This window comes from Oreochromis aureus, linkage group 17, assembly GCF_013358895.1.
Source record: "Oreochromis aureus strain Israel breed Guangdong linkage group 17, ZZ_aureus, whole genome shotgun sequence".
NCBI classification, from domain to species: Eukaryota; Metazoa; Chordata; class Actinopteri; order Cichliformes; family Cichlidae; genus Oreochromis; species Oreochromis aureus.
The window spans coordinates 37,185,675-37,212,773 of record NC_052958.1 but is presented as its reverse complement, the minus strand read 5'-3'; the positions used below and the strand labels follow the sequence as shown (position 1 = coordinate 37,212,773).

At 40.7% G+C, this 27,099-nt stretch overlaps 1 protein-coding gene across 5 annotated transcripts in view; it reads right to left on the bottom strand.

Moving 5' to 3' along the window:
• The window catches only part of osbpl8 (oxysterol binding protein-like 8), a 102,748-nt gene that overhangs the window by 8,613 nt on the left and 67,036 nt on the right, over positions 1 to 27,099 (bottom strand). For all 5 annotated transcript variants that reach the window (XM_031743777.2, XM_031743778.2, XM_039601083.1 and 2 more), the window contains 11 exons: positions 8,072 to 8,145; positions 6,715 to 6,795; positions 5,194 to 5,295; positions 4,813 to 5,016; positions 3,298 to 3,382; positions 1,869 to 2,034; positions 1,543 to 1,768; positions 787 to 971; positions 501 to 582; positions 310 to 408; positions 76 to 172 (listed from right to left, as the gene is read on the bottom strand). In XM_031743777.2, the coding sequence (XP_031599637.1) occupies positions 76 to 172; positions 310 to 408; positions 501 to 582; positions 787 to 971; positions 1,543 to 1,768; positions 1,869 to 2,034; positions 3,298 to 3,382; positions 4,813 to 5,016; positions 5,194 to 5,295; positions 6,715 to 6,795; positions 8,072 to 8,145 (1,401 nt within the window). The remainder of the gene's footprint in view (positions 1 to 75; positions 173 to 309; positions 409 to 500; positions 583 to 786; positions 972 to 1,542; positions 1,769 to 1,868; positions 2,035 to 3,297; positions 3,383 to 4,812; positions 5,017 to 5,193; positions 5,296 to 6,714; positions 6,796 to 8,071; positions 8,146 to 27,099) is intronic.

Genomic DNA, 27,099 nt, shown 5'->3' with positions numbered 1-27,099 from the left:
ATAGACCGAAGAGCTAAAATGGCAAAGTAATATTAGACCAGCATTAAACAGTGAGTGTGCTGTGTGTGTTTGTACCATAGAACTTGGACTTGGCGAGGATGCTTCCACTGAGGCAGAATCCATCCTTCCTGTTACTGACATAAAAGGCTGATACTGGAGGATGATGAGATACCTATAAAATAAATAATTTAAACTGTCAGTTATCAATTTACCCTGTCAACATTATCTGATATTTATTCCTCATATAGCCAAATTCAGTGTAACAGATGAGGTAGCTCAGGTAGCTCTCGGTAGCAGTATTGTTGTTACCTGTTCTGCGATGTAGAAGGTCTTGCTATTGGTCTTCTGATGGAGCCACATGCAGCGGAACGTCTCTCCAATAATGGGGTTGTAGGGCTTCTTCAACCCCTGTGGATTCAAAAGCACCATAAAACATGATTTTAGTGTCATGTACATACAAAACATGTGACCAACAGCTGATTCAGAAGAGCTATGCTGACCTTTGGCTTTTTGTAAAATCCAGAGATGTACCACTTTACCACCTTCTTCATCCGGTTATAGGCATTCTCTTCAATCGCAGCCCTGAGAATGAAGCAAAAGCTTAAACTGATGCTCCTCTATCACACACTCTTTTTTCTCTCTTTTGAAAGTCAAAGCCAGGCCAACTTGTTTACAGTCTAATGCCACTATCCTGCAGGCTGAAGTCCGATTACCATTGATTCACATCAAATTACTCCCGATTGATAAGCCTGTTTCACAAAGGTCAAAGTAAATGGGATGTCTTACTCTGAGAGGAAGTCTGCATGGAAGTAGTAATCAGAGAGTTTGTCCAGAAAGGATCTTGGCTCCAGGATAAAAGTGGGTAACACAACCTTGGACAGGTCCATGCCAGGTCGAACCTGCTTCAGCAGGGTCCAGATCAAAGACTTGTTCTCCTCTGATACGGTTTCTGTCTGAGCAGCTTCACCAGCCTGAGGACACAGTCATAAAACAGCAGACAGGTTAAGTAATTGCATGTGTCCTGTTGTAACATATATGACAAATTGCCACTTGCCACTTTTTTTTTTTAACTTTTATTAACGCCACTTTCAAATTTTTATTCTTGTCCACAAGCTTTAAAGTTCACATGGCTTTTTGTGCAAATGGTGCTTTCATTACCTCTTGAGTGTAAACATTTTGCCTCAGTCAGTGTTTAATTATTGAGTTGTCTCGTTTAGATTTCATCAGGATGGAAATCTGTGTTTTCACTTTCACACTTATCCTCACATCCCTCGCAGACACCCACGCACACTGCGATCAAAGCTCGTCCATGTTACAGGCTGAATAGCCCCTGCAGAGGAACATGCTAATTTCTCCTCATTATGTGAGAAACTTTATTAAAAACAAGCCTTCAGATGAAGTTTTAAAGATGAAAATGGCTGCTACAATCCTAGGAGATTGTATCCTAGTGGTACAATCACATCTCATCTGCAATGCTTTTTCTTGTTGACGTTCAAAGGAGAGCAAAATTGCAGCCTCCCACCCCCACCCCCTGTTCTATACCTCTCCTAACTCCTCCTGGGACTGTTCCAAGTATGGGGTTTCACGCAGATGCTCATTTGGGTCCAGGTCAATGTACGAGTCATCCTGACGCTCTGAGGTGTCGCTGTCACTCTCCTCACTTTTCTCCAGCCCCTCTGGATCTGACTCCTCGTGGTCCTGCTCTCCTTCCCGATCTGACTTGTCCGAGTACAGGTCCGGGTCTTTCAAATGGTCGCTGTCATTGAACCTGTAAGACGCAGGGGAATATCATAGAAAGAATTTTTAAATCCCTAAAATCAGAAATAGCTGGGCTCTACAATCTAATGTAAATTACATTTCCTACTCACTGGAAACCGTGTATGTTGTGGGCTCTGAGGAGGCTGTAGAAATTAATGGAGTGTTCCCCACCAGTGCCTACAGTGCTCATGTCATCCTTCCCCTCACGGATCATGGTCCTCTTCAGCAGGCTGGAGCACTTCAGGGCCAGCTCCAAGGCATCCATCCAGCATCGGCCTGGAAACAGGAATTAAGCTGATAAACAAGATGCAGAAACCATTTTATGAATTATTGTTTTCATGAAATCTATTCATGGTGAATCACGAAAAACCCCTCACCACACATCAGAATCAACCCCGGATGAGTTTAAAAGGCTTTTTCACTTTGGAAGTCTTTCTAAAACAGGAGAGTTATTTCAGCACCATGGAGAGTGACCGAGTAGATGATGGAGAGGCTGGAATGGCTATTTCAGCACCATGGACAGAGACACAGAGGACACGTTTGCTTGCTGTATCTCCGAACAGCCTTCTATTTATTAAGTCTCCTTTTGTTTCATTTTCTCACATTTACACAGACATAAACTGAGATTCACATATACACACATCCGCCCTCATAACAAACAGCCATTCCAGCCTTTCCACATCCCAACTTATTTAACGTTCAACCCACAGTTAAAGTCTCCTATGTTGGTATTAAAGCAAACAGAGCATTTAACCATATTTCTTATTCCACCCTTGCTTCTTTATCACTACCTCGAATCTACATTACAAATTATTCTAACAGCCTGATTCAGATAATAAAGGTTAATGTACCTTTGATTAGATTGTGGCCAGAAACGCTAACATTGTTAGGCCACGATTGCCCGGTTCCTGTTTAAAGTGGGCCCATTATGCTTTTCCTTTCTGTCACATGTACACACATTTAAATGTTGTTTTATGTTAAACTTTTTAAATAATAAACTTAGTGTATGTACAAGAAATCACTGTTAGCCGAAAAGAGTAAAAGGAATAAAATTCTGTCTACCAGCACACAAGCCTTTCTCACCTTTTGTTCAAATGTTCTATTTTAAGAAGAAAAAATGAAGAAAGGTGGCTCACAGGGCTCGAAGGCAAACAGCTACAGATACTTATTTCATACAGAGGACTGAGTAAGGGCCTGCACCTTGACCCAATATAAGATAAGTAATGATTCATTTGCACTGTGAGTCACACACATCTACTGTAGTTAAGACAAAAATAAATATGAGGCTGGAAATGAGCAGAACAGGTCTCCTTTATCAGCATGCCGGAGACAAAACATAGCAGATGATTTTTAAAACAAAGATGAAGATCAGTGCCTCTTCCAATGAAGGCCACTTACTGTCAGATCAAGTGCTATTCATCTGATACTAATACAGCTTTGTTTATGCCAATATTATGCAAACTGATAGTTTATCTCAATCACTCAACTCACTCACACAGCAGTCAGAGAAATGGCTTTAAATGACAGCGTGTCTCCTACCATCAGACTCAGAGGCAGCACGGAAAATGAGGTGGCTGCTGGGTAACGGCTGCGTGATGGAGCCAACTGCTTCTCCTTTAGGACCCTGATAACAATAAGACACAAAAAAAGGAAGGGAATACACATTCACCTAGTTACTCAGTTTCTTGATCTGTGTTTTACTTCTTCTTTTAAAAAGTCTTTCATTGTGATTTCTTTATTTTATCTCAAGTTTTTTTTATATTTTCTCTTTTAGTTTGAAATCATTTCATGTGCAAACAGAAACAATCCAGCATTACAGATATGTAATTATGCAAATGAGAGAGCATAGAGGGCACAGAAACAGAACCGGTGAAGTGCTTATTTCAATAGTTGAGAGCAGGAATGATGTAATGCAAAACAAACTGGTAATTGTGATTCAAGGTTTTGTTTTTTTTACAATACAATCGAAAAACGAGGCTTGAAATGCGAGGTCAGCGATGAATACTAAATTACTGGAGTGGACCAAAAGCAGGACGAGCTGAAAATGGGGATAATGGAAAATGAGAACTGCCAAAATTGAAACAGGCTGGCTGGATGTATAATTTTCTCTGTGTGTGTCCTAAATGAAACAAAGACATGGCTTCATTATACAGTTAACATCCACATCTGTTTCGCTATTGTAACTGCAGGGGACAAATGACTGTTTTTAACTTAAGGGCCCTTTCAGTCCTAATTATGTGTAAGAGTTTATTCGGTTTTGCTCATCAATGGACAGCAAGCAAAACTCTGTCTGCATAATAAACCAGTCTGGCTTTGCATTCATGATTACACTGTTATAAACAATGGGAAACAATTTCTAAGAAAATTAAGGCAAAACCAGCAGACACCGGTTTAAAAAAACAAGTGTGCTGTAGTGGCACTGCTATGGTACCACTTTTTAAGGTAAAATGATCATACGCCTGCTGTTTGACATACTAAAAAGTAGCTTATAAACTCAGGTACCTGCAAATACCAGCAATTGATGACTAGCAAACAAACACATGCAGGCTTCTATGTAAAAATATATACTGAGAAAAATCATGTCATAATCAAATGCTATATGTCAACTGTTTTCATGGTGATTTTTTTCTGTTAACATTGAGTACATCACGGCAATTTTCACACAAATCACTGTAAACCTCCATAGGAAGCAGAATGCAGTCGGGGCCTAAGGGATGATTCCAAATGCAGCCATTTTTGAGCAAATAACTGTTTTGTAGTACTTTTGTTAACTGTGCACTCGCTGCATGCTTTAAACAAATTGTTACAATGTGTTTAATAGTGAACATGTGCTGTCGGTCTTGACTGCTGCACAATAACATTCAATATTTAGTGTTTACTATTATTTACACTTTATCACTGTGATAGTGTTGTGTTTATTATGTTGCTCTCTGTCTGTGTTTAGTTATTTGTTAGTTTTCTAAAGGTGTCTGAAAATCATAATCTAATTAAAAAGATGCTACATTAGGATCATTTACATAACTGACTTAATGCTTTTTAAAGGTACATTCTGACCTTGACAGCCCAGATGGACTGCTCCAGGGGGTGAAAGAGTTTGAAGCAGAAGCCATCCTTCTTGGAGGGCCTCTCGATGAGCTCGCAGGCATTGAGCAGCACTGTTCCCACCCACTGCCCGTTTTTGTGAGTTTTGTAGATAAGCAGGACGCCTGGCTTCAGCACACACCACAGCTTGGTCCAGCTTTTCAGAGTGCCACGGATCTGCAGACAGTTGCAGAAAAAAGTCAGGTACTCAAAAACGCTACTAAAACCTGAAGGGATTCCTTTATTCCTTGTCTTACTGTTACAGCTGGGAACACTATTTTTCCTAATGCAAAAGTAATCTGTTATATTTTGCATATAGAGCACAAGGCAGACACTGAATGTGGGATGCGCCACCTTTAGCCAGTCGGCCATGACGATGACAGAAGGATCAGTGATGGTGCTGAGCAGCTCCTTGGTTGCCCTCTTCTTTTCTTCCCTGTAGTTCTTCTTCTGCACCTACAGGAAACACAGAGGGTAGGACAATGCAAAGACATCATTATGTGGACATGGCTTCTCACTGAATTCCATTTGGCAACAAAAAATATGAGTGAAATCACACTTCTCTGTGTCCCTGTCACATTAGCACCAGGGTGCTGTTTGACTGTTGAGTACACTCTTTTACATTTAATGGCTCCCTTTAAGCCTGCACATGTGCACGACACCACTGCACCACAGATTTAAAAATCTGTGTTTTATATACATCATCAGTTAACGTGTGGCCCAACATACACAATTTCCTGTTGTTGACCAAAAGAAAACATTTGTACCGACTGGATTTTGATTAAAACAAACAAACCAAAAAAAATGAAATTGATTAGAAATATTCGGCGGAAAGAAATGAATTATTAGGGTCTAATCCAGGGGTGGGCAATCTCAGTCCACGAGGGCCGGTGTCCCTGCAGGTTTTAGATCTCACCTTGGGTCAACACACCTGAATCACATGATTAGTTCGTTACCAGGCCTCTGGAGAACTTCAGGACATGTTGAGGAGCTAATTTAGCCATTTAAATCAGCTGTGTTGGTTCGAGGATACATCTAAAACCTGCAGGGACACCGGCCCTCGTGGACTGAGATTGCCCACTAAAGCATCGTCTTAAAAGACTGATTCTAATTAGACAATGTATTTTTCCAATTAAATTAGTGCTGTAGTACACTACTGAGTAAAGAAAAAAAGACCAAGCATACATACTTCGAAATATGTTCACACAAAATTCAGTTCCAAGCAATAATTTAATTCCTAAAGCACTTTTGCAAAAGCAATGTTTTTTTGATTAAAGAAGCAATCCATCTGACTAACGTCTACAGCTCAGCCTACAGGAAAGTAATCTGTTTCAAGAAATGAAAGCAACTACAGGTCGTTAAAGGTAGAGTTAGAGTTGCATCCACTGCATTTTCTAGTGTTGTGGATAACTGATATTCTGTGTGCCAGGACAGTCAACTAATCTCAAACCCATTGGCCTGTTGTGAGAACAGCTTTAAAATGTGGAAAAAGCGCCCATCAAATTAATGTAAGCTGTGGGAGTTGAAATGTATTTACATACAGCACCAGAGGTCTGCAAGACTATGCCTGCGGCAGGTGGACTAAAGTCAAGTTTGAAGGACAAAATCATCAACTTTGATTTTTTTCAACATTTTTGACTATACTGTGTCCTACTCACTCTGCCATTTGTTACATGACGAAAAGTATGAGCTTTTAACAAAAAACATGACCTCTAAGTTTGAATACAAACACTGTAAATTATCATGTTGACAAGCACTAGTGATTGAGCTATACGTAACACTCTCCATGAAAGAGCCTCATTAAGACTCATTATGCCTGCCCTTAGAATTAAGCTTCTGGATACGCAAGACTTAAGCTGATTTGAGCTCACTTACCTTGAGGGACTCCTTTTTGGTGAGCTTCCCCCCAGACGCCGACACATCCTTGTCTGAACCATTGTACAGCTTTGTTTCAGACTGAGAACACAGGAGAGAAAAGGAAGGTCTTGGAGATGTCACATCAAGATCTTTATTCTTCATATTCATATGTAAATGAGAAAAATCTGTTCTTAAGCCACATGTTTGTTCATTGTAACGGTTAACACACCCTTGAAAGGTTGGAGGACTTCCAGTGGGGTCACCTTAAACACCCTTAGTAATAGTAATACTGGGAATCTGGGAATTTCTGTTCCAAGCAACTAAAAGAAAAATCCATAAAATGCCTAATGTAGTCTGTAAAGTGTAAAGGTAAATGTCAGCAAAGTGTTGCCTCTTAATGACAAATTGGTTACCTGAAATCACACAACCAACACAGTCTACTAAAACATGGGGACATTATTTGAGATTAGCAGATCGATCTTTTTCCGACCAAGCTCATGCGTTTCCATGGTAGAACCCGACTTAGCTCTGCTACTAGGATAAAGCTTAAAATTGCTGGTGTGTCTCTGCCAGATCCCGTCACATGCCAGCCGGAGCGACCTATAGTGGCCACATAGGTAGGTGTGTGTGTGTGAGCTATTTAAAGCTGTAAGCACACACACACACACACACACACACTGCTTGTGTGTGTGTGTGTGTGTGTGTCTAAAGGTGACAGGATGGAGGTTACGTGATTACGTAAGCATCAAAGCTAAAACCCTCCTTCCAAATCTTTTGTACTTTTCACAAACCTTCAGATTTATTTTGAGAGTACGACTCCTGTGAGGACTGCTGTAAACCACAGCTTGGGCTTGATTCTGCATCTGAACTAGTCATCTAAGACGTCATCTGGATGTTTTTGATACACACACACATTATTTTAACTCGTTTTCCTTCTGGCAAGCCTCTCTGTGAGAGATTCTTTTAATCTCTAAATTAACCATCATGCATGGATCATCATCTCTTCATACTTGTAATCATGAAAACAATTTCATAGTGTCTGTGCGGTGACTCAGAGGAAGCCTCGAGACACTCACGTTTGCACTGACATATTTGATGAGGATCTTGACAGATAAACTAGACGAGCCTCCACGCTGAGCTCGCTTGAAAGACGGGCCAAGTCCGAATTTTAGTTGATAAATGTTTGATGTTTTGCAGCGTATGCGATGTATGAGTCATCTCAATGTAGGCTCTCTCACGCCTTAGGCTAGACTCGGAAAAGGAAAGAAGATGTGTGATAATTCCCTTCTTCTCTGGTCTCATTACACACTGAAGCACCCCATCATTCCTTCTTAGCCTTTACAGCACATCAGCTCAGTGGAGTGAGTTTTCTTACCTTGCTCTTAGATATGGAATGAGAGTCCTCTTTCAAAGGCAGTGGCAAGAGGTCCTCCTTCCCTCTCTCGAAACCTGTAACCATAAAGAAAGTCCTAAGTTCATCTGGTTCCAGCAGGAAACAGATGAAGCAGGGTCTTTTCTAACTGCAGATGGCAGCCAGAGTTCCACAGGGCCAATCAGTGGCCTCAGACTGGTTTTCACCCCGAGAAGAGAACAGGCACTGTGAAGGGATGGGAATCAGTGGACACCTCCTTATTCTCTAATCCTGTTATTTTTAAAACACTATCCAGGCACACGAACGGTGGGCAAATGTGTGCTTGATTGCGGTCATGTGAATAGTATATTGAAAACTGTTCCAAATCTTATAAGGGGCTTCTGATTCACAACAAAGAACCAATCTAATAGTAAATACTGCCAATGCCTATCAAATCATTTTCATACAAATGATATCAAAATGTCAAAGTCACAATTATAGCCATGACGATAGTTTGCCCTTTACTATAGCTGGCTATGTTGTGATACAGAAATTCTGTAACAGACTTGCAGTCAGTCATCAACAATACGTTCAGTTCTAGTTGGCTTCACTCTGTACGGCATTTTCCAAATCTGTCATGTATGTGGTGCTGCTTCTTTTGGAGCATTGTTGGTGCAGCTATCTAACAAATAATATCACTTTCTTAGTGGTTAATATTCTAACAGTGTGTTAAATAAGTCTGTGCTTCAGTTCTGCTGGGTGCAGTTTTAGTATTTTAATGCTAAATATTATACACATAGAGTTTGACAATACTGACCGCGATTTGCCTAAAATTCCAGAATTTCGGAAATCTGTTTATGTGTAGTTATCCATTTACTCATTTACGTTCTGCCCGACTGCTCGGATCGGCTGGTGGATTATGGCATTCAAAAAATGTCCTGCCAACAGGACAAGCTGCACTCTGGTGGACAAACTATGCAACATCAACATTGATAACATGGAAGGCTGATACTCCCATCCTCTTCATTTATCAGCTGTATAAGCAAATAATAAGCCAATAATATCAGCCCGCTGATAAATGTGTTGGACTCTACTTAGTACAGTTATTTGTGTCTCACACTGCATGTCTACAGTTTACGGATGATTATAACCTGGCACTCAGCCCTCTCATCCCAGTATGGTCACTTCTGGCTCCAAAGAAACAACAAGAAACGACAGCAGACAAAATGCTAACAGTGAAGCGTCAAAACAAGCTGTCATAAAACAATGTGTGAGTAACACAAATCTCTAAATACACTGATACAAATAAGTTTGGTTCAACTAATCAGTGGATGAATCAATTTAGAGACTGTATGTTCAGACAAAGTACTGATATCTAGTGTGTTAATGACATATCACAATACGAGGCATTAATCTTTATCCTCTATCCAGAATGTGCTTCTTATTCAAAAACAGATGTCTAAAACAAGTATTTGTTACACTGCTTGTTTTAGAAATCCCCACTAATCAACAAACTTGCCTTAGCTAATAATTATGAGTTGCAGCTCTTTTTGCTCCCTTTTCCAGTTTTGTGACTTCTCTCACGGTGACGATTTCAAGTCCAAATGTCTGCCTTCCTAACTGGAATCCCATTACATAATGTCAGTCACAGGAGCACACTGTCCTTTGAAGCCACTGGAGGAAAGCCAGAGAAGCTGGATGGCAACAAGCTAGCACTGGTGACAAGAGCTTAATCTGAACTGAGCTCAAATCTGCAATAAATTAGCTGCTGAAAGGACTAAAAGGAGGTTCCCCGTTTCAGTCTTGGACAGTGTAGGTTTGAAAAGTGGACACAGAAAAAGTAGTAAGTTGTTGAAAGGAGTGTGAGTTGAATATAGCACTATTGTGTCTTAAACCTAAGCAGAAGGAAATTGTCTGTTTTTTAATTTCAGCTCTGCTTTAGCATTTCTAATCTTAATTACTGAGCCAGTTTCTAAACAATAACCCAAACCTCCGCAACAGATTCCCCACTAAGATCACTGCAGTGTGTGGCACACAAGGTCTCAAGGTGACAGTGAGCCTGTAAATATTTTATGCTTATCTTCAGGCCATCAGTATTCAGCTGTGAGAAGGAACAACTGCAGTTCTTCATTTCTAAGTGAGACATTCATCATGTGAATAGAAGTCAGATTCTATTTGAGCATCCATTCCCTTTAATAATAATAAAAAAAAAAAAAGTGGCCGCATGTCTTGCTGGTCCGAAACAGGACTGTATTCTTACTGCATGCCTCATAAGGTTTTTGTCAAACCCACTTTTTATCAGCCAGCTTTATTTGCTCTGTGTCTTCCATTTCCAGTAAAGCTGGTGCTTTTACGTGGACATAAAATACTCATGACAGCAGCAGCAGGCAAACTCTAAACCAGCATGTACCTTGAGATGGAACGTGCAGGAGTGCCTTTGTGTCTTGGGGGTGGGGAAGGGGGGCTCTACTTAGGTATTTATGGCTTGGAATGCTTTTTCTCAAACAATACATTCAGGGCACGGAAAAAGGGTGCATCCACAGGTCAACAACCATGCAGCTTGTGTAAGACTAGTTCAGATGCATTCATGCATATCTTGGTCAACAGCAATTTTTCATGGATGCTTCCACAACAGAATCAGCAATCACAAGCAAAATTTCCCTGCATAAATCATATCCATTCAACTTGATCTCCAGTTTTCTCCTGCATTAGAAATCCTGACTGAGAACCTGCAAACATGACAGCTTGTACTTGCCTTCTCTCTCAGCCTGTGGGCATGAACTGAAAACTAAACTACAAACATAAATCTTTTAGCTTATTTGTTTCGATCGGTGCAGTATCAGCTGAAGATGTAACTGAGAGGAAGATGGAAGATGATGAAAGAATAAAAGTGATTCAAATAGATTAAAGTTTGAATCAGGATGTTAGTCACTCAATTTGCAATCACTGATGAACAGAATCACCGTGGTCCACTGGGATGAAGTGCCTAATTTCAATTTAAGACACCTTAATGTGCCACTTCTCCACTCACACAACTGTGTCACCATGGAGCAGCAGCAAACAGAAAGCAGAGAGAATGATTTCATTGTATTACGGCAGCTTGTTTAACGATTATGACTAATGACAAACTAAATATTAGAGGGAAAAGTGTGAAGTTTACTCCATTTTTACCTGAAAATCAGAGTTTCATTTTTGAAACTTGAGACTTTGAGTTAAAAAAGCAAAGATCAGCCGGAAAACAGTTGACATGCTTGTTACCATGTCACAAATATGACAGTGACACTGCTGACAGTCACTGTTTAATGACTAAGGTTAAAGTTCCCTCTTCCAGGCAGAGACCTGAGAGACTGCCCATCTGCTCATCTAAAATCAACACCTTCCAGTGTTTGTGTGTTTCTTCATTAATGTCATATCATGAGGGCACGGAGCGTTGTCTGTGACATGTCCTCTGCTTTTAATCTAGACAATCTCAGGAATAAAAACTCACCCTTGGGGGAAAGGTTTTGTAGCCTTTTGAAGGCAGGGAACCTACAATAGCCTTTTTAAAATAAACTCTGATGAGCTTTGTTTTAATATAAGACACTGCAAGAAGAAAAACCTCATGTACTTAAGTTTTTTTCTTTTATAAGATATTCAAAACTTTTTCAAGCAGATTGCTTCAAAAGAGCTGATAAACAAAAGGACTACAAATGAGAAACATGTAGAAGTGATTACAGAAGTGAGATGCAAAGACAATAACATTTCAAAGGGATGCACATCGCTGGGCGTGTCAATTTGAAAAATCCCTGTTATGTATGTGGCTGGAAATCAGTGACTGTGTGTTTGTGTGTCTGGCTGAGAGTGTTGGACACACCACTGCAGACTGAAAGGAGCTCCAAAGATCTCACTGTGCATCAAACATTATAGACTGGAGAGATAAAGAGACAGAGCGAGTGAGAGAAAAGGGAATTAAACAGCAAAGAGACCGAGACAGAAAGAGCCGCGTCCTGCTAAATCCAAAGCCTTTACACTTTTCTAAAATCCCTTACTGAATGAAATGAGACTACATAACTAGAAGCACAGTGTACGTCAGACAGCAGACGCATTAGTAAAGGGTGAGCACGACAAAAACACAGTACTTTAACCTCCCTAGTTTTGTAGTTTGCTGTTTAAATGAGGCGTTACGTCAACATTCTTTGAGATCCTCAAACATATAAAAAGTTGCTAAGAATTTGACATAAGCAAACCACTCATTATCAACTTACATCCATAGGGATACAGGCCTGACCCTGAAAAGTTCCCTTCACTTCTAAGAATCATCTGCAGTGTTGGTATTCAGCACCTCAACCTGGAGCTACACCTCTGTTTAATGCAACCCTGAAGCTGCTTCTCCCACCAGAAGATGTTTTTAATGCAAGCACTTGGATTCCTACAACGTCACATTCATTAAATCAAGTTCATTTAAAGCTCATAAAACCAGATTGATCCAGGGGGTTAATCAATGCAGTCTCTAGGTTTCTTTAAAATCGGCTTACGCGCAGCTTTCTATGATGCTGCTCTATTATTCTGGTAGGAAATATGAATGCTGCCATGGCAACAGGTGAGCTAAGAACAACAAATTGAGGGGGAAAAAAAAAAGACTGTGAGCAGAGTGACTTTTCAATTTTAGGGAAGCAAATTGTCTGAGTGTTTGGTACTGTGGGAAACCTGCCATAGCAACAGCATCTCTATGGTACTGGTGACACGTCATAAAAAATTGAAAGACGTCTGGTTCACTGAAAGGGAAAGAAACACCAGCTGGAAAATGTCATGGATATTGTTTTGGTGTAATTTAGTATGTGTGGACAAATCTGTCAAGTAGCTCAAAGCAGTGCATGAATTCACCTAACTGGCAAGGTGCTTTCAGCTGCTCCCTTATTTCCCAAGGGGTCACCACAGCAGATGGATGCACAACTTTGATTTGGCACAGATTTTACTTCCTGACGCACTCCCATTTGTCCGAGCTTGGGACTGGGACTAGGAGCACACTAAGGTTGTGACCTCTTGAGGATTTCTTTCCTGATGTGTTAACCACTACAAATTTAATTTCGAATGCTCTCTGTTCCTCCATAAAGACGCTTTTGCTGCATGTAGCTGCAATTGCTTTGCTTTTCAGAAAACAAAAACACAACGAGGAGAGGTGAGGATGATATGCCGAACCAGCTAGCGTGGATTTGAATCACTCGATGTTTGCATTCATTCAGGTTGTGTTTGATGTTGACAGAAACTGTTTTATTCCCACAGTTACTGGACCACAGATGACGTTGTTCAAATGTTTTCTTAGGCCAGGTCATCTTCCCCATGACAACTGAACTAATCCCTTCATGTTTCGAATTAGAGGAACTCCCGTTTAAACTAAAACAAATTAGCATAACTATGCATAGACACTGTAACGTGCCACTTCCTCTAGATAATCTGAAAAGAGTATCCTATCCACCATACAATGTGCTAGGTCATGCTGACCTCAAGATGAGCATCTAATTATGGACCGCAGGCATGCAGCTTTTTCCACTCTCTTATTAGTTTTGCCAAAGCCACGTTTCAACCTCTAAATCAATTTCCGCTGCACTCAATCTCTGACTACCGAGGAACTAAGGGCGTGCTCTCTCACTTAGTGATGGGCTGATGAACAATACAACGTTTCAATACAAGGTTAGAGCATAAGGTGCAGCTGAGCCCAGGTCTCATTTGAATCTCCAGGCCTGGTTCGTGGACTTCAAACCTGCTTATTATGCAGCCTTAGCTTACCACTGCAGAAGCAGGCACATAAACCTCTGCGATGAAGCGGCCTGATCCACAGTGCTGTACTTTTATCCTGATGTGAGGAGACAACAGCATATTATCTTTTTAAAAAGGTTGGTATTTCAAACAGGATGTGTATGGATGACAGAAAGGGCATTGGGCTGGTTGTATTACCACAGCTGCTGTTTTTTGTCTCTGTCTATTTATATTTCACTTGAGCTTATGTACACTGGCAGATACTGGTACTGTTCCCCAGACAGCAGGTAATGACTTTTTGGCTTGTCAGCTGATACAGCGGGAGGAAGGTTTAGGCAGATCCAAATGTAGAACTCAGGATGGTGTCATGACTTCTAGCCTCTTGGGGGGGTGGCATTTTTCAAGGCTTCTGAAACAACCAGTGGATATCTGACCCAAGATTTCCTGTTCCACCCACTAGTCATTGTTTACAAATATAGATACATTAAAAAAAAGTTAAGAAAAGTTGAAGGTTTTCTCTTAGTCACTTTTAAGAGAGTATAGCTTCAGTTTCAATGAGTCTATCACCCCTTTTTAAGGTCATGTTCTTTTCCGCTTCTGGGAAACTTCCAGAGTACCAGCTATTTTTATGCTTGCCATGCATGCTGGGTCCCTCCCAGTCTGCTTCTTTAATTTTGTTTCAATTAGTGGAAGAGGACACAAAATTAAAAGTATTCTGCAGATCTTCTTTCTCGCCTGAAAGCTCAGGCACCGTGGACACCTCCACTTATAACTGCTGCTTGGTGACCCTGCCTTCATCACCGCAGCTAACTATTTGTTTTAGCACCTGTTGTGTCTCACAAACACTTTAATATAGTGTAAAGACAAAGCAGAGAAGCAAAATCTTCTATTTGACAGATTGAAACAATAAAAAAACAAAACAAACTGTGGCCAATAAAAAAAGAAAGAATATTAATTAGTAATTTCGCCCTTATTGGTTTTGTTAAACAAAGTGTTTGTCATTGAAGTGGTACGGCTGCTCCTAGAAATGAAAATATAGAGCCCCAACCTCAAAAGGAAGTGAAACGACTAAAATCACCAAGTCAGCTGGCAAGCATATGTTTCAGTGTACAAGGAATAACACACAAGGAAAAATGCTGTCTCAGAGGGTCATGTCAACTGGCATTTGGAAGAATGTGGTGTAAAAAAACAAAACAAAACAACCCCCAAAAAAAAAAAAAAAACATGTAGATATATTAAGAGATTGTCAAAAACACAGAAAATGAATGAGTCTACCCGTCTGCACCAGCTGTCTCCTGCAGTGTCTCCTAAAGCCAGCGCCTGTGAGCAGAATGTCTAAAATAAAGATGAATGGAGCTAAGGCTGGGAGCTGAGTGTGAGAAACAGAGTATGACTCAGACGATGTCTCGTAGCTCCAGATATACATGTAGCTGCAGAAGCTGCTGTTTTAAAGGGGAAAGAAGCAGGCGCATAGCCAGACCAAGTCCCCAGACACAGAGCGACCCGAGGAGAGAAAGACCACCACTGTGACCATGGTACTGACATGGCTTAAAGTGCTGAACTGGGAGAGCTGCACACTAAAAAACAGCAGAGGACTGAGGTTGCGCCAGGTTGTGAAAGTCTGAATCACAGTATGATGCTGAAAAGAGTTTGTGCACAGTCAGCCTTTCCATAAAGGTTAAAATGGTTACTTGTGAAAGTGGAACAGAGGACGTTCACTCTCTGAAAGCTGTTGCACCTGCCAGCTGTCTGCCTCCAGGTTTACATCATTTTCAGCAGGATAAACAAAAGGAAGTGATTTTAGAAATGAACACAAAACTGATTTAATCCTAAATGTTCTCTGGGATTAAGTGTACTTTCAAAAATAAGGATTATCACTGCACTCTAATAGAGGTATCACAGAAACCTGTGTAAAGCTAAACCAGTTGAAGGGAAGGCTATCTCCTGCAACAGCAAAGACTGCATCAGCTTGTTTACATTTCAGAGTCTGTAAATGGTTGTGTATGGGGCTCTGAAAGAGGGAAGAGCAGGAAAAGTCTTCTAAGACATGCATAATCTCTCAACAATGACCAAGCAAAAAAGAAATGCATACGGAGGATAAAGCCCAGTGCTGCACCCTTCAAAGAGAAACAATGCCTCTTGCGTTGCCTCTAATCTTTTGACAGCTCTGTTGTTGACAGCAACAGTGTCCTCTGCTCTCGTTGATAGTTGATTCAATGTGCCTCATAGCTGAGGCAAGTTTAACTCACAACCAATCAAAATAAGTGCCGTGGTGTTTGATAATGACTTATCTTTAAACTTTGTACCTCCCTGCTTTGAACATGAATCAGAATCACAATGATTGGTGTCTTCGTATGTTTCAATTCATGTATTTGCTGAATGTTAAAAATGACTTTTTCACTGAGTCAACTGACACACTTGTGCAGTGATTGTCTGGGTGTGCCAGTGTGAGAATAAAAGTAGTCAACACTATAAATGCCTTTGAGGAAAACCTAAAATCATCAAATATTATACCCATTTTAAGAATTCTGGTGTTTTACCCCATCCAAAAGTTTGTCTCTGCCTTCACCGGTATCCCTTTGAAACACCTACAAACAAATCCTTCTATGATGCAGTCGACAGAATCCGTTCCTTTCATGAATACATCCCATTGCACAGAATTTAAGGTGGTTCTCGAAACTCTCAGGACCAAAGTAAACCAATACCAACAGTACAACTACTGTATTTAGGATACAAGGCCAATAAGTAGCAGAAGTCAGCAGTCAATCATCTGCAAACCTACTAATAAGCCTGCAGCACTTCCCAGCGTTGAGCTTTGCGAGACGTTCCACGCCATTGTGCACCCACCTGGCAGCGAGATGGGTGACAGCTCGTTATAGCCCCCGAACGAGGCATTGCGGATGAGTTTGCGTCCGTCCGGGTGTGGAGGTCGAAGCGATGCTGTCCCGCCGCACGTGGAGAAACGGCGACGACTAAGCAGGCCTTCCTCCTTCATCATGGGGCCGGCAGGAGCTCCCCCAACGGGAGGGAAGGAGGGAGGGGTGGGTAAGGAAAACTTAAAGGTGGAAGGTCGAAGGGTATCGGGATACAATCCGATCTTCCCCGCACAGCTCGTGTGCAAGCAAATATCCCAACCAGCAACACTTACACACACAAACAGAAACACAGAGTGGTTCAGATAGCAGGCATTGGACCGGTGCAGTCGCTGCTTTCCTTAACGCTTCCTTCAGCCGACTGCTTTCTTCCTCCCTCTCTCTCTCTCTGTCTCTCTCTCCCTCTCTCTCACTCAATCTGTGCCCTGTGAGTGTGTATAAAAGCAGCAGCCTGTAAGTACTTAATAACGAATAAGCTGAGCCCCTCCCACTCCCTCTCCTCGGGATGGGTAGGGGAGCCGCATCTTAGCTTGAGAACAGCCCTTATGTTCCGCATCTCATCTTTCACTTCAGCTCAATCTCTTGCTGCGTTGCGTCTCTTAGTCATTATTTCAGATTCAAAGGGACACTTCACCGCTTTTCAACCTTACTCTGATGGATTAGTCACTGGGGTGGCATGTCTCTGACGTCTACCATACTTATTATTGTCAAAATATTTCTCCAGCTGAATTTAGTGTCGTCATTCAATCCTTTGACATCAGCAGATGAAGGAAAAATTACAGGAAGAGATATGAGGATAAGGATCCTCTCATGCCCTCACAACAGCTAAGGAAGACACAAACAAATTAAGAGGATTAAAACAACTATTTTGACCTCTTAAAAATAAATGTAGTTAACATGGCAAATAATAGACTTTTATAAGGCACAGATGCCAGATGATAAGCTCAACGTCTTACCAATACTCCTGCATTCCAGGTGCTGACTAACTCAGCAAAGTAGAAAGTCTTGCTGTGGAAGGAGCTGTGGCATCACTGCTGTTAGTCAGCATGACAGCCACTGCGAATGAAAAGGTGGGATTGCCAGATAATAGTTTGATTCAACTACTCTGCCAGCGCTGAGGCAGGGTTGGGAAAATATTTAAACTGTTGAGTGTTTATGTTTGCCTGATCCTGATATTACATGATTGCCATGTGGTCAGCAGACATCTTAGTCTGAACGTTAGAAAGTAAGAAATCAATCAGTAGCTGTTATTTGTTCAGCAAATGTAGATTAGCCAGTTATCAAAGTTTTAATTTTTGACATTTTCTTTTGCACTGAAGCAAGTTTTGTTCACAAATATATAAGGTTTAGAGTTTGTTCTTGTCCTTCAGAATAAAAAGTAAGAAAATGATGATCATGTTACTTAATCAAAATCTCCTGAAGGTGCTGCAGAGTCAGTGGCTGCTGGGGTGTTTTTTTCCACCATTGCCCTTTTCTGTTTACATTTAATATGATGGACAAATGTGAATCCAAAGAATACCTTCTTTGTTAATACTGTGATTACTCAGGCTGAATTCACATGTTCTAGTTCACTAACTGACCTAGGTTTGGTTTTTTTCCCCCCAATCCATGGGGGGACTAACGATTACTAAGTCACTCAGGGTACAACAGCGATGTTTTAATCAGACAGTTCTTGGTTGTTTTGATGGAGACACATGCTGAACCATCATTTGGGTGCTCTGCTATGCTGGTCTATAAAGATTAGTAAAAGAATATTCAATTCCCTTCTCCATAGCCATCAGAGAAGAGGCAGTGTTAGACTGAAGATGGAAACAGTGATAATTCAGTCCAACATCAAGCTAATGACTTCAAATTACTCTAAGCATTCACAGTAGTAAGCAGGCAGGGTTAATAAGAGAATGTCTGTACAGTCGATGTACACCTTGTTGTCTAGATTCTTTTAGTATGACTGAGTCAGAAAAGCTTCCCCACTGGCTGCTGGTTTAAATGGCCAAATTAATTTGCAGTGAAATGTCCCTTATTCATTCCCTCTTCGGTCTGAAAACACAAATAACTACAGCTTGTTAACCATACCTGCTATGCTATAACGAGTCATCAGATTGCAAATATGTATATACACACACACACACACACACACACACACACACATGCATGTACACAAAGCAGATGCTCTGAGGACAGAAGGAAGTTTGTTGTCACACTGCTGCTCAGACGACCCTTTTATTCCCACATTACACAGGAAAATAAAGCCTGTCAGCACTGCCGGGTTAAGCTTTAGTATTCAAAGGCACAGAAGGCTCAAGGCTGCAGCGCGGCCACTGAATGCCGCATTGAAACGTGTGCTTCTCCTGGACACAGGTACAGTAAATAGAGCTAAAATCAGGTGCATTGTCTGTGCCCAAGCAGGTGACACTGACTGTAAAGTGCTTTGTTGGCACACATCTGTGACACACTGAGCACTACCTATAAATGGTACCTCAGCATCATGAATCTAGCTGACCATTTGTCTCGTCTGAAATCAGACAAAAGCTGATACATGTGGATTATTTTAGATTTAGTTCTCTTATACACACAGTGAATGTGTTCAGCATTTTTTAAAAGATAAATTTTTAGGTTCAAAGCTGAAGACCAATGAAAGATAAGTGTCATCAGTATGGTTCATATAAACATAGTCACTGATAACGGGTTTATTTATCTAAGAGCGAATGAACACATTTGGCCTGTGTCTTAGATTTGAATCCCAACACTGATGAACATTATCAGCTCTTGTTCCTTGCAGTCTTCTGCCACCTTTAATCTCACCCGTTTTATTCATTCTTTCATTCTAGACCTTTGCAAGGATCTAGTAATCTGCTGGCATCTCGCAAAGCCTTGCTGCCAGCTGTCCATGGACATTTCAGCCAAGATAACTTGTGAAGTACTTGTGAGTGTAATCCCTTCCAAAACATCTGTCCCCAACGTAGCTAATCAATCTACAGCTGATAAATGTGAGCGCTGCCTGCCTCAACCGTGCTTTAATTAATACAGCTAATTAGATGGTCTGTGTGTATAATTCACATCCCAGACCTCATTAACCTGCTTGCAGAGGAGGAAATGTCCATTTTGGTTACTCCAAAGGCATTCTGAGTCACATGACAAACTTTCTCTAAATATAGTCATCATCTGGGTCATTTTCCCAGCTATATCCAGGCTACGAAGGGTTGACTCTTCATACATTCAAAAGAAAAGAACAAAAGACCACCTTTAATTAACAAGATGTTTCTGTTTTATAATCACATGACAGCCTGGGCTATTAGCTAACAGAAGCTTTTCAGTAATTTTACACATTTATTTCTTATAATTTAAGCCAAAAGCCTGACACTATACTTCTGTTTCTTTAAATATCTAACTGCTTTTAATTTGGAGATAAGGATCCAGTGCCTTTAATTACTCATCTAATTTGATTCCAATACAACCATGTATGTGACATTTACTTGATGATTACTTAGCACATTATGATAGGCCATCATTGAGGCACAATTTTACATTTGATCAATGCTTTTTCTATTAGCTGCACATGAACGTAAGCTGAAGAAGGTGAATATTCTGCATTGTGATGATAGCAATAGCACACCACTGGTAGCATGTTAGCTCGAGATGTTCCTATGGCTAAATACGGCCTCAAAGAGCCACTAAGACTCTTAGTCTTATTTGTCAGAGCAGACTTGCTATTACATTAAGTTTATCTGACCACTGTTGATGCTTTACAGGGTGTCACGGTTCAAAACAATGCAAAGTTCATTAACTCTCCTGTTATTTTTCACTATGTTTGCAATAAACAAAGCTGTTTGTTAAGTTACTGAAAAAATAAAAGTCAGAAGTTATTATCATGTTTTGCAGTCAATCACAAAAGTGAACAAAAACTTTTTGATAGAATAGTAAGACTCAAAAACCTTTAAGAGTCACACGCAGTAAAACATCTATAGTCTTAGACCCTGTAAGCCTGAGATAAGCTGTGGAGCACGGAGGCTTTTTAAATCATTCTTCTGCTGTACTCCTCCTTCCTACAGTAAATCAAACAACATGAATATCTCAAGACTCTTGTTTCAGTCCACATTCATACTCTGATGAGTAAAAGTGGTTTTATGTTGGTGTGAGCTCCCTTCTGTCCTCATGAGAGCAACCTTACATGGAGTATATATGCACAAAAGCACACAAGACAGCACAAATCATTAAACAGGCTAGCGCTGGAAGTCACGTGAGCGGCTTCAAACTATGTTACTCTTCTGCCTTCACTGTCTCCAATTCCACCTAGCACTACACTTCAACTGCTGTGACAGCTTGTATTACTTCATACTATACCTTGGACTCCTTAAGGTTAAATCTTAAAAGAAAACGTTCCAACGTTAAGTACTGCTGGTAGTTTAAGATCCCAAATCATGCTTTATACCCAAGTCATGTCAGTCCAGACAAGCCTTCAGCTGTCCGAGCAGAGCTCAGGCTGCAAGCAGACATATTCTCCATCATGTCTTCATGTCCTCCAGCTCTCTACAGACAAACCTTGGTCAAACCTGTTCAGTGCTCTGGCCTTCCAGGGTCAGGCACTCATTGGATGAGAGCGTAGGCGGAAGAAGAGACACTGGCTTGGCAGTGGCTGGGGGTTCATATAAGACCAGCCCCCTCCATGCAGTTAACCCTGTCTGACGCCATAATCTCTGCGGCTGAGCTTAAATCTGCACTGACCCCACCTGCTCTGGCACTGTAGCTTAACTTCCTTCCTTTCCTCTTTTTTTCCTTCTTCTACAATTCCTCTTCATTTCTTTATCAAATCTTTGTAATTCTCTCACCATCTTATCCTCTTCATTATCCGCCCCCTCGTATGATTAACACATGCATCTCTTTCAAACTTTCCCAGTAGCAGTCTGGCAAGTTTCCTTTAGTGATGAGTTTATTTTTTTTAGGGAACACACTGAGTTTGTGCGCCTGTTATTATGCTCTCTCTCTCTCTCACTAATTAAACTAAATAATCCAAATAGCACACAAAATCATGAAAGCAATCTGAACTAAACACAAAATTAAAACTTGCAGGTATGGTTGTATTTTTTTGTCTATCTTTCTTAATATGGATCAACAAGATTGTTGAGGTGACCCTGAATCCTCCCTTAGTTATGCTGCAATACGTGTAGGCTGGTAAGGGATTCCCATGATGCACTGGGTGTTTCTTCTTCAGTCACCTTTCTCACTCACTATGTGTTAATAGACCTCTCTGCACTGAATCACACTTGTTATTAATCTCTGGCTCTCTTCCACAGCATGTCTTTTTTTCTGGCTTTCTTTTCTCACCGGTTGCAGCAGATGGCCCCGCCCCTCCCTGAGCCTGGTTCTGCCGTTTCTTCCTGTTAAAAGGGAGTTTTTCCTTCCCACTGTCACCAAAGTGCTTGCTCATAGGGGGTCATATGATTGTTGAGTTTTTCTCTGCTTGTATTATTGTAGGGTCTACCTTACAATATAAAGCGCCTTAAGGCGATAGTTTTTGTGATTTGGTGCTGTGTAAATAAAATTGAACTGAACTGAATTGAAAGATTATAGATTGCAATGTACTGTAATAAACTCAAAAATCATCCTTTGAAAATTCAAAATTTTAGAATTAATATTTAGAGAGCACACATGATAGTTTATGGGAAAATCCCACTTTCAATATGAGCTGAAACTATCCAATCAGTGATACGAAATACATGCTCTAGGTCAGTGGTTCCCAAACTTTTTTTGCCAGGCCCCCCTTTTTTACAAGAAAAATGTTCGCGCCCCCCCACCACCTAACCCCCCCGCACAAACGCATCCTCCAAACACACACACCCATATTTTGTTTACAAACTCCATTGCGGTTTATTTCACACCTCAAACATTTAGTAAACAATTAAGCAAATACAAGTAAATAAATTACAGGCAGTAATAAAATATACTACTAACTCTTTTACGCTGCGTCCACACCTACACGGGTATTTTTGAAAACTCAGCTGTTTCTATGCGTTTGGGCTTTTCATCAACACGTAAAGGGGCGTTGCGATTCACAGCGGAGATTATTTAAAACTCCTTTTTGCGTTTACGTGTGGACGAGGATTACAGAGTTCGTCACGCAAGCGTCAAAGGTATGTGCCTCTTTTCACGTCACGCTGTGCGCCACGTTATTGTTTACATGAGATGAATTGCAGAATGGCAGATAGAGACAAAATACTGTTACTGTTAAGTATCTTCAGGTTTTACACGCTTACATATACACACGCAGTTACTGTCCCTCCATTTAGAAAGGCAGAGGCGTCACGGTGTAATTATTTTACGTGTAGTTGTTTTTTCCTGTGTAATAATATTCAACATTGTTATCAATACATTTTTCAAAAAATGTCTCTCTGTGCAAAATGGGTTTAAACACATAAACAGCTGTGGGATACTGTTTGTCCGTGATTTGAACCGGGGAACAAATTACGGCAGGATCAGCCTGATATTATTTGTATCCCGCTGTAACTTTACTGCATAAAGAGCTAACATCATGTTGTAATAATAACTAACTACTCCTGACATTAAATGTCAGGAGTAGTTATTACAAGAAGTGTTTGTGAACTAAAAATCAAGAATGTGGGATACTGTTTGTCCGCATGATTTGGAGAGCCCAGCGCTGCTCGGACGCAGGGAAACTAATTTTGCAGGGGATCCTACCTCGGCACTTGTGCAGGTGAAGCCAAAGGAAGATATGCTTCACCATATTTTCCTGTCTTTGGTTTGAAACATATTTGGCGATGCTTCATCTCCTGCTTTGCGTTTATGTGGGAGCCCCGTCAAAACCTGTCCACAGTGTCCAAGCGCTTTTTTTTTTTTCTTCTTCTTTTCATACCGCGCCCCCCCTGCAATGGCTTTGCGCCCCCCCTAGGGGGCGGGCCCCACACTTTGGGAACCTCTGCTCTAGGTGATAAATCAAACATGTAGTCACTTTTTCTGCAGATGCTGCAGTAATCTGGTTATCTCCAACCATTCTAGCAGTAATTAGATTTCCAAAAAGTCAAATTTGCAGTCAAATTGGATTCCCTTTGCGTAGAAATGTAAATACACTACATGGTCACGCATATATTTGGATCAATTCATGCATCTACTACTAATTGTGGGGATAGCAGTTTAAGCACTGATCTCCCCAGCCACCTGCTCCAACACCTCCATAGGGACACCACTATGTTTCCAGATATAATCCCTCCAGTGTGTCCAGCATCTGTCCCAGGCAGGACAGAAATGCAGAACTGCATGATCAATTACAATACAATACACTTACTTAACTTCAATAAGGAGACGTTGACAAAAGCAATGAGGAGGAGGAGCAGAAGACAGTGAAGAAGATGTAGAAGATTATTGTCTAGGATGTAGCATCTAAGCAACGTATGAGGACCAATTTAATCCAGACATTCTCTGCTTTCAGAGAATGTGGATATGCATGCACTGCCTTCAGTGCTGCATATCCACAGTTTTAGTAAGGAAATCAACTTCAGTGTCAAACTGACCCAATTTTTGTTTTCAGGATCTTCACTAGTGATGAAAATCAAGCCTCAAGCTCCATACCAGAGATCTGAAAGTGGTGCATCACATCAGGAGATCAAGCACATAAGATTTCGAGAACAGAGGGGACTTAAACTAAAAACTAGAGGCCACACTGAAACGCTGAAACTTCCAGGAGTACGCAAGGAGGCGCTTTTGTGCACATTTCTTTATAATAACAATCAAATGATTGCTAATGAGGTCAGAATCTGCTATGAAGAGGGTAAGAGGGATTTCATGCATCATGAACATGTAAACATGGAGCTTTAAGCTCTAGCCTTTTAAAATGATTACTATGTATGCAAATGTATCACAAGGGTTAGTCAGCACATCACAGCTGGGGTACAATCAAATGTGATTATGTTTCAACACAAGTTGTTATCCTCCAGAAATCCTGCTCTGCAGCAGCGACACACCAATACAGCAATTCAAATACCATCTTCACACCTTAGATGTGAATGTTCTCACAACTCCAGAATATTTTTCCAGAAATATCTGTACCACAGCAGCAGTCGTCCCCTCGTGTACGGGGTGGATTCATTAGTGAACTCCAATATCAAAAAACTGCCTCTTTTAACCCAAAGATATCTGGCAGAATCTATGTTAACACTGGTCAAGAGAAAACACGTCAAAGGAAACACTGTCATCACTTTGACACAAGACCATCAGCTAGACGTTGAAGTCAAATCGGTTGCCATGGATACCCATTCTGGACTGCAGAGACTTGAGGGTCATATTGGGTATATAGTCTTACAGACTCTTGTTTCTCTGAAGCAGTGATGACTAGAATGTGAAGTAAGTTGACTGATTTTATTCTGTATGCTTACACCAGGAAATGAGAAATATTAGCCAAGGACTGAGTGAGCACTTTTTACTCCAATATGTATACAAATACATTTCAGCTAGACCATAAACACAAAACATGTATCTCATTGAACATCTGACAAAGCTTTTAATGGACCGATCCCAAAAGGCTGCTGATGTGTTGAGCCTATAACCACACAGCAACACACAAATCACACTCTTCAGTGACTGGATACACACAGGCTGATAAGCCTGACACAGAGAGCGTTTCTGCAATAACAACACAGTCACTAGATTCTCTGTACCGCTTGCTCTCTCTTGTGGTAAGAAAGTGAGTTCCACCCTAGAATAATGTAGGAAACACTGACACAGAGATTCAGTTTTTCTTGTATGCTATAAGCAAGATTTGCCAGAAAATATTTTTCATTTAAAAATAAAAATCTCACGTTAGAACATTTTTCACTCACAGCAACAAAAACAAAGGATCTGTCACAGTTTACAGTCTCAAAATCAAAACTATCAGCCTACGATTCTTTGTCCTTCATGCTTTCTGTGATCTTAAGAGGAATCAAACCAAATTTCTGATACTAAGAACACATACTGAGAACAAGGAAATCAAACAACACTCTCGCAATTTTCTAATCACAGTAAGATGTCCACAAGAGGGCGCTGTAATACAAGAATAAGGCATGAGCAATGATGTAAGACCAATTTCCTCAAAGCAATAGAACCCCCTCTTTGATTTGTTCCTATTCTGCTGCATGGGAACTTCCATCCCTGAGCCCATCAATAGTCCTGAATGAGATGGTTTCCAGAAAGAGAGCTCAAATCTTGAGTGGAACGGGATGAGCAGGTTTGAAGTTGGGATTTCCTAAAAAAGGTCTGCAGTTGGCTGGAGGAAAAAAAGAGAGACTAAGACTAAGCAAAACCCTGATAGCTATCCTGAGGCTACAAATGGCCATTGCTTCTATGTCTTAAAGTGTCAACATAACACGCACCAGAATAAAAGAAGACAAAGGAAGCAGGATCATAAGAGTTAAGAGGCTCAGAGTGTACAGTATGCAACTCTATTTAGAGCTCAACAGCAACTACAATGATTGTAATTGTCAGAGTGTGTGTGTGTTTAGACCTTTCCTATAGTCTATAGTATATGTAGTATATAGTGTTTTTCAAGCATGTTGTGTAGCGAATACATTGAGCCAATGATATTTTAATGCTCCCGTCTGGGACAGCCATTCTGGTTATTCAACAAACAATTAATATTCATGTGCTTTATCAGAGCAACTGCTGCAGAGGAGCTCAGTTCTGCATCCAGCCTCATTACACAGAGCTGGTTAGTGAAGAAAATGGTCAAATTTGAAGAATCACATGAGAGAAATCTTATCATTTCATGCCATGTGATGCTGCCCAGAAACAAACCTCCTCTCTTTGACTTGCTGGTTGACTTTCAAAGAAATTCTATGCGCCATTTGTTAAACAGGCGCATCAGACGGCAATCACGAGCGCCACTGCACAGTCAAAAACGCGATCTAATGTTTGCTAGTTTGCTAATATTACCACAGGCAACATGTCATGTCAGGAGCACAAAAGTCCTGGTTGTACTGAAGAGCATATTTTATCACTTATAGACACGATTTCTAAAAATACTGGAGAGAGAGGAACATGTCTGATTAGTATAACTTTTCATTTAAAGGAAACAGAGAGCTGATTTATGCAATTCTAAACATGTATTTCCAAACAAATCTGAATAACTTTAACCAAAGAAACACCTGCTCAATAAACTGGTTAGTTTGTAGGAGTTACCATCTTTCCTCTGATGGATCTCTTATTTTTGGAATTAAAACTTCTCTTATTGGTTCTTTCCTGCAGTAAAAACACATGTAGGAAAATGATAATATACCTGAACACAAACACCAGACTTGAAAATATATTTATTAGGGTACCACCCTAATAAATATATTTTCAGGTGACGCAGTGGTTAGCACTGTCACCAAACTGGTTTCTGTGTGCACTTTCTCCCTGTGCCTGCGTGGGTGTCCTCCAGGTACTCCGGCTTCCTCCCACAATCCAAAGACAGGCACA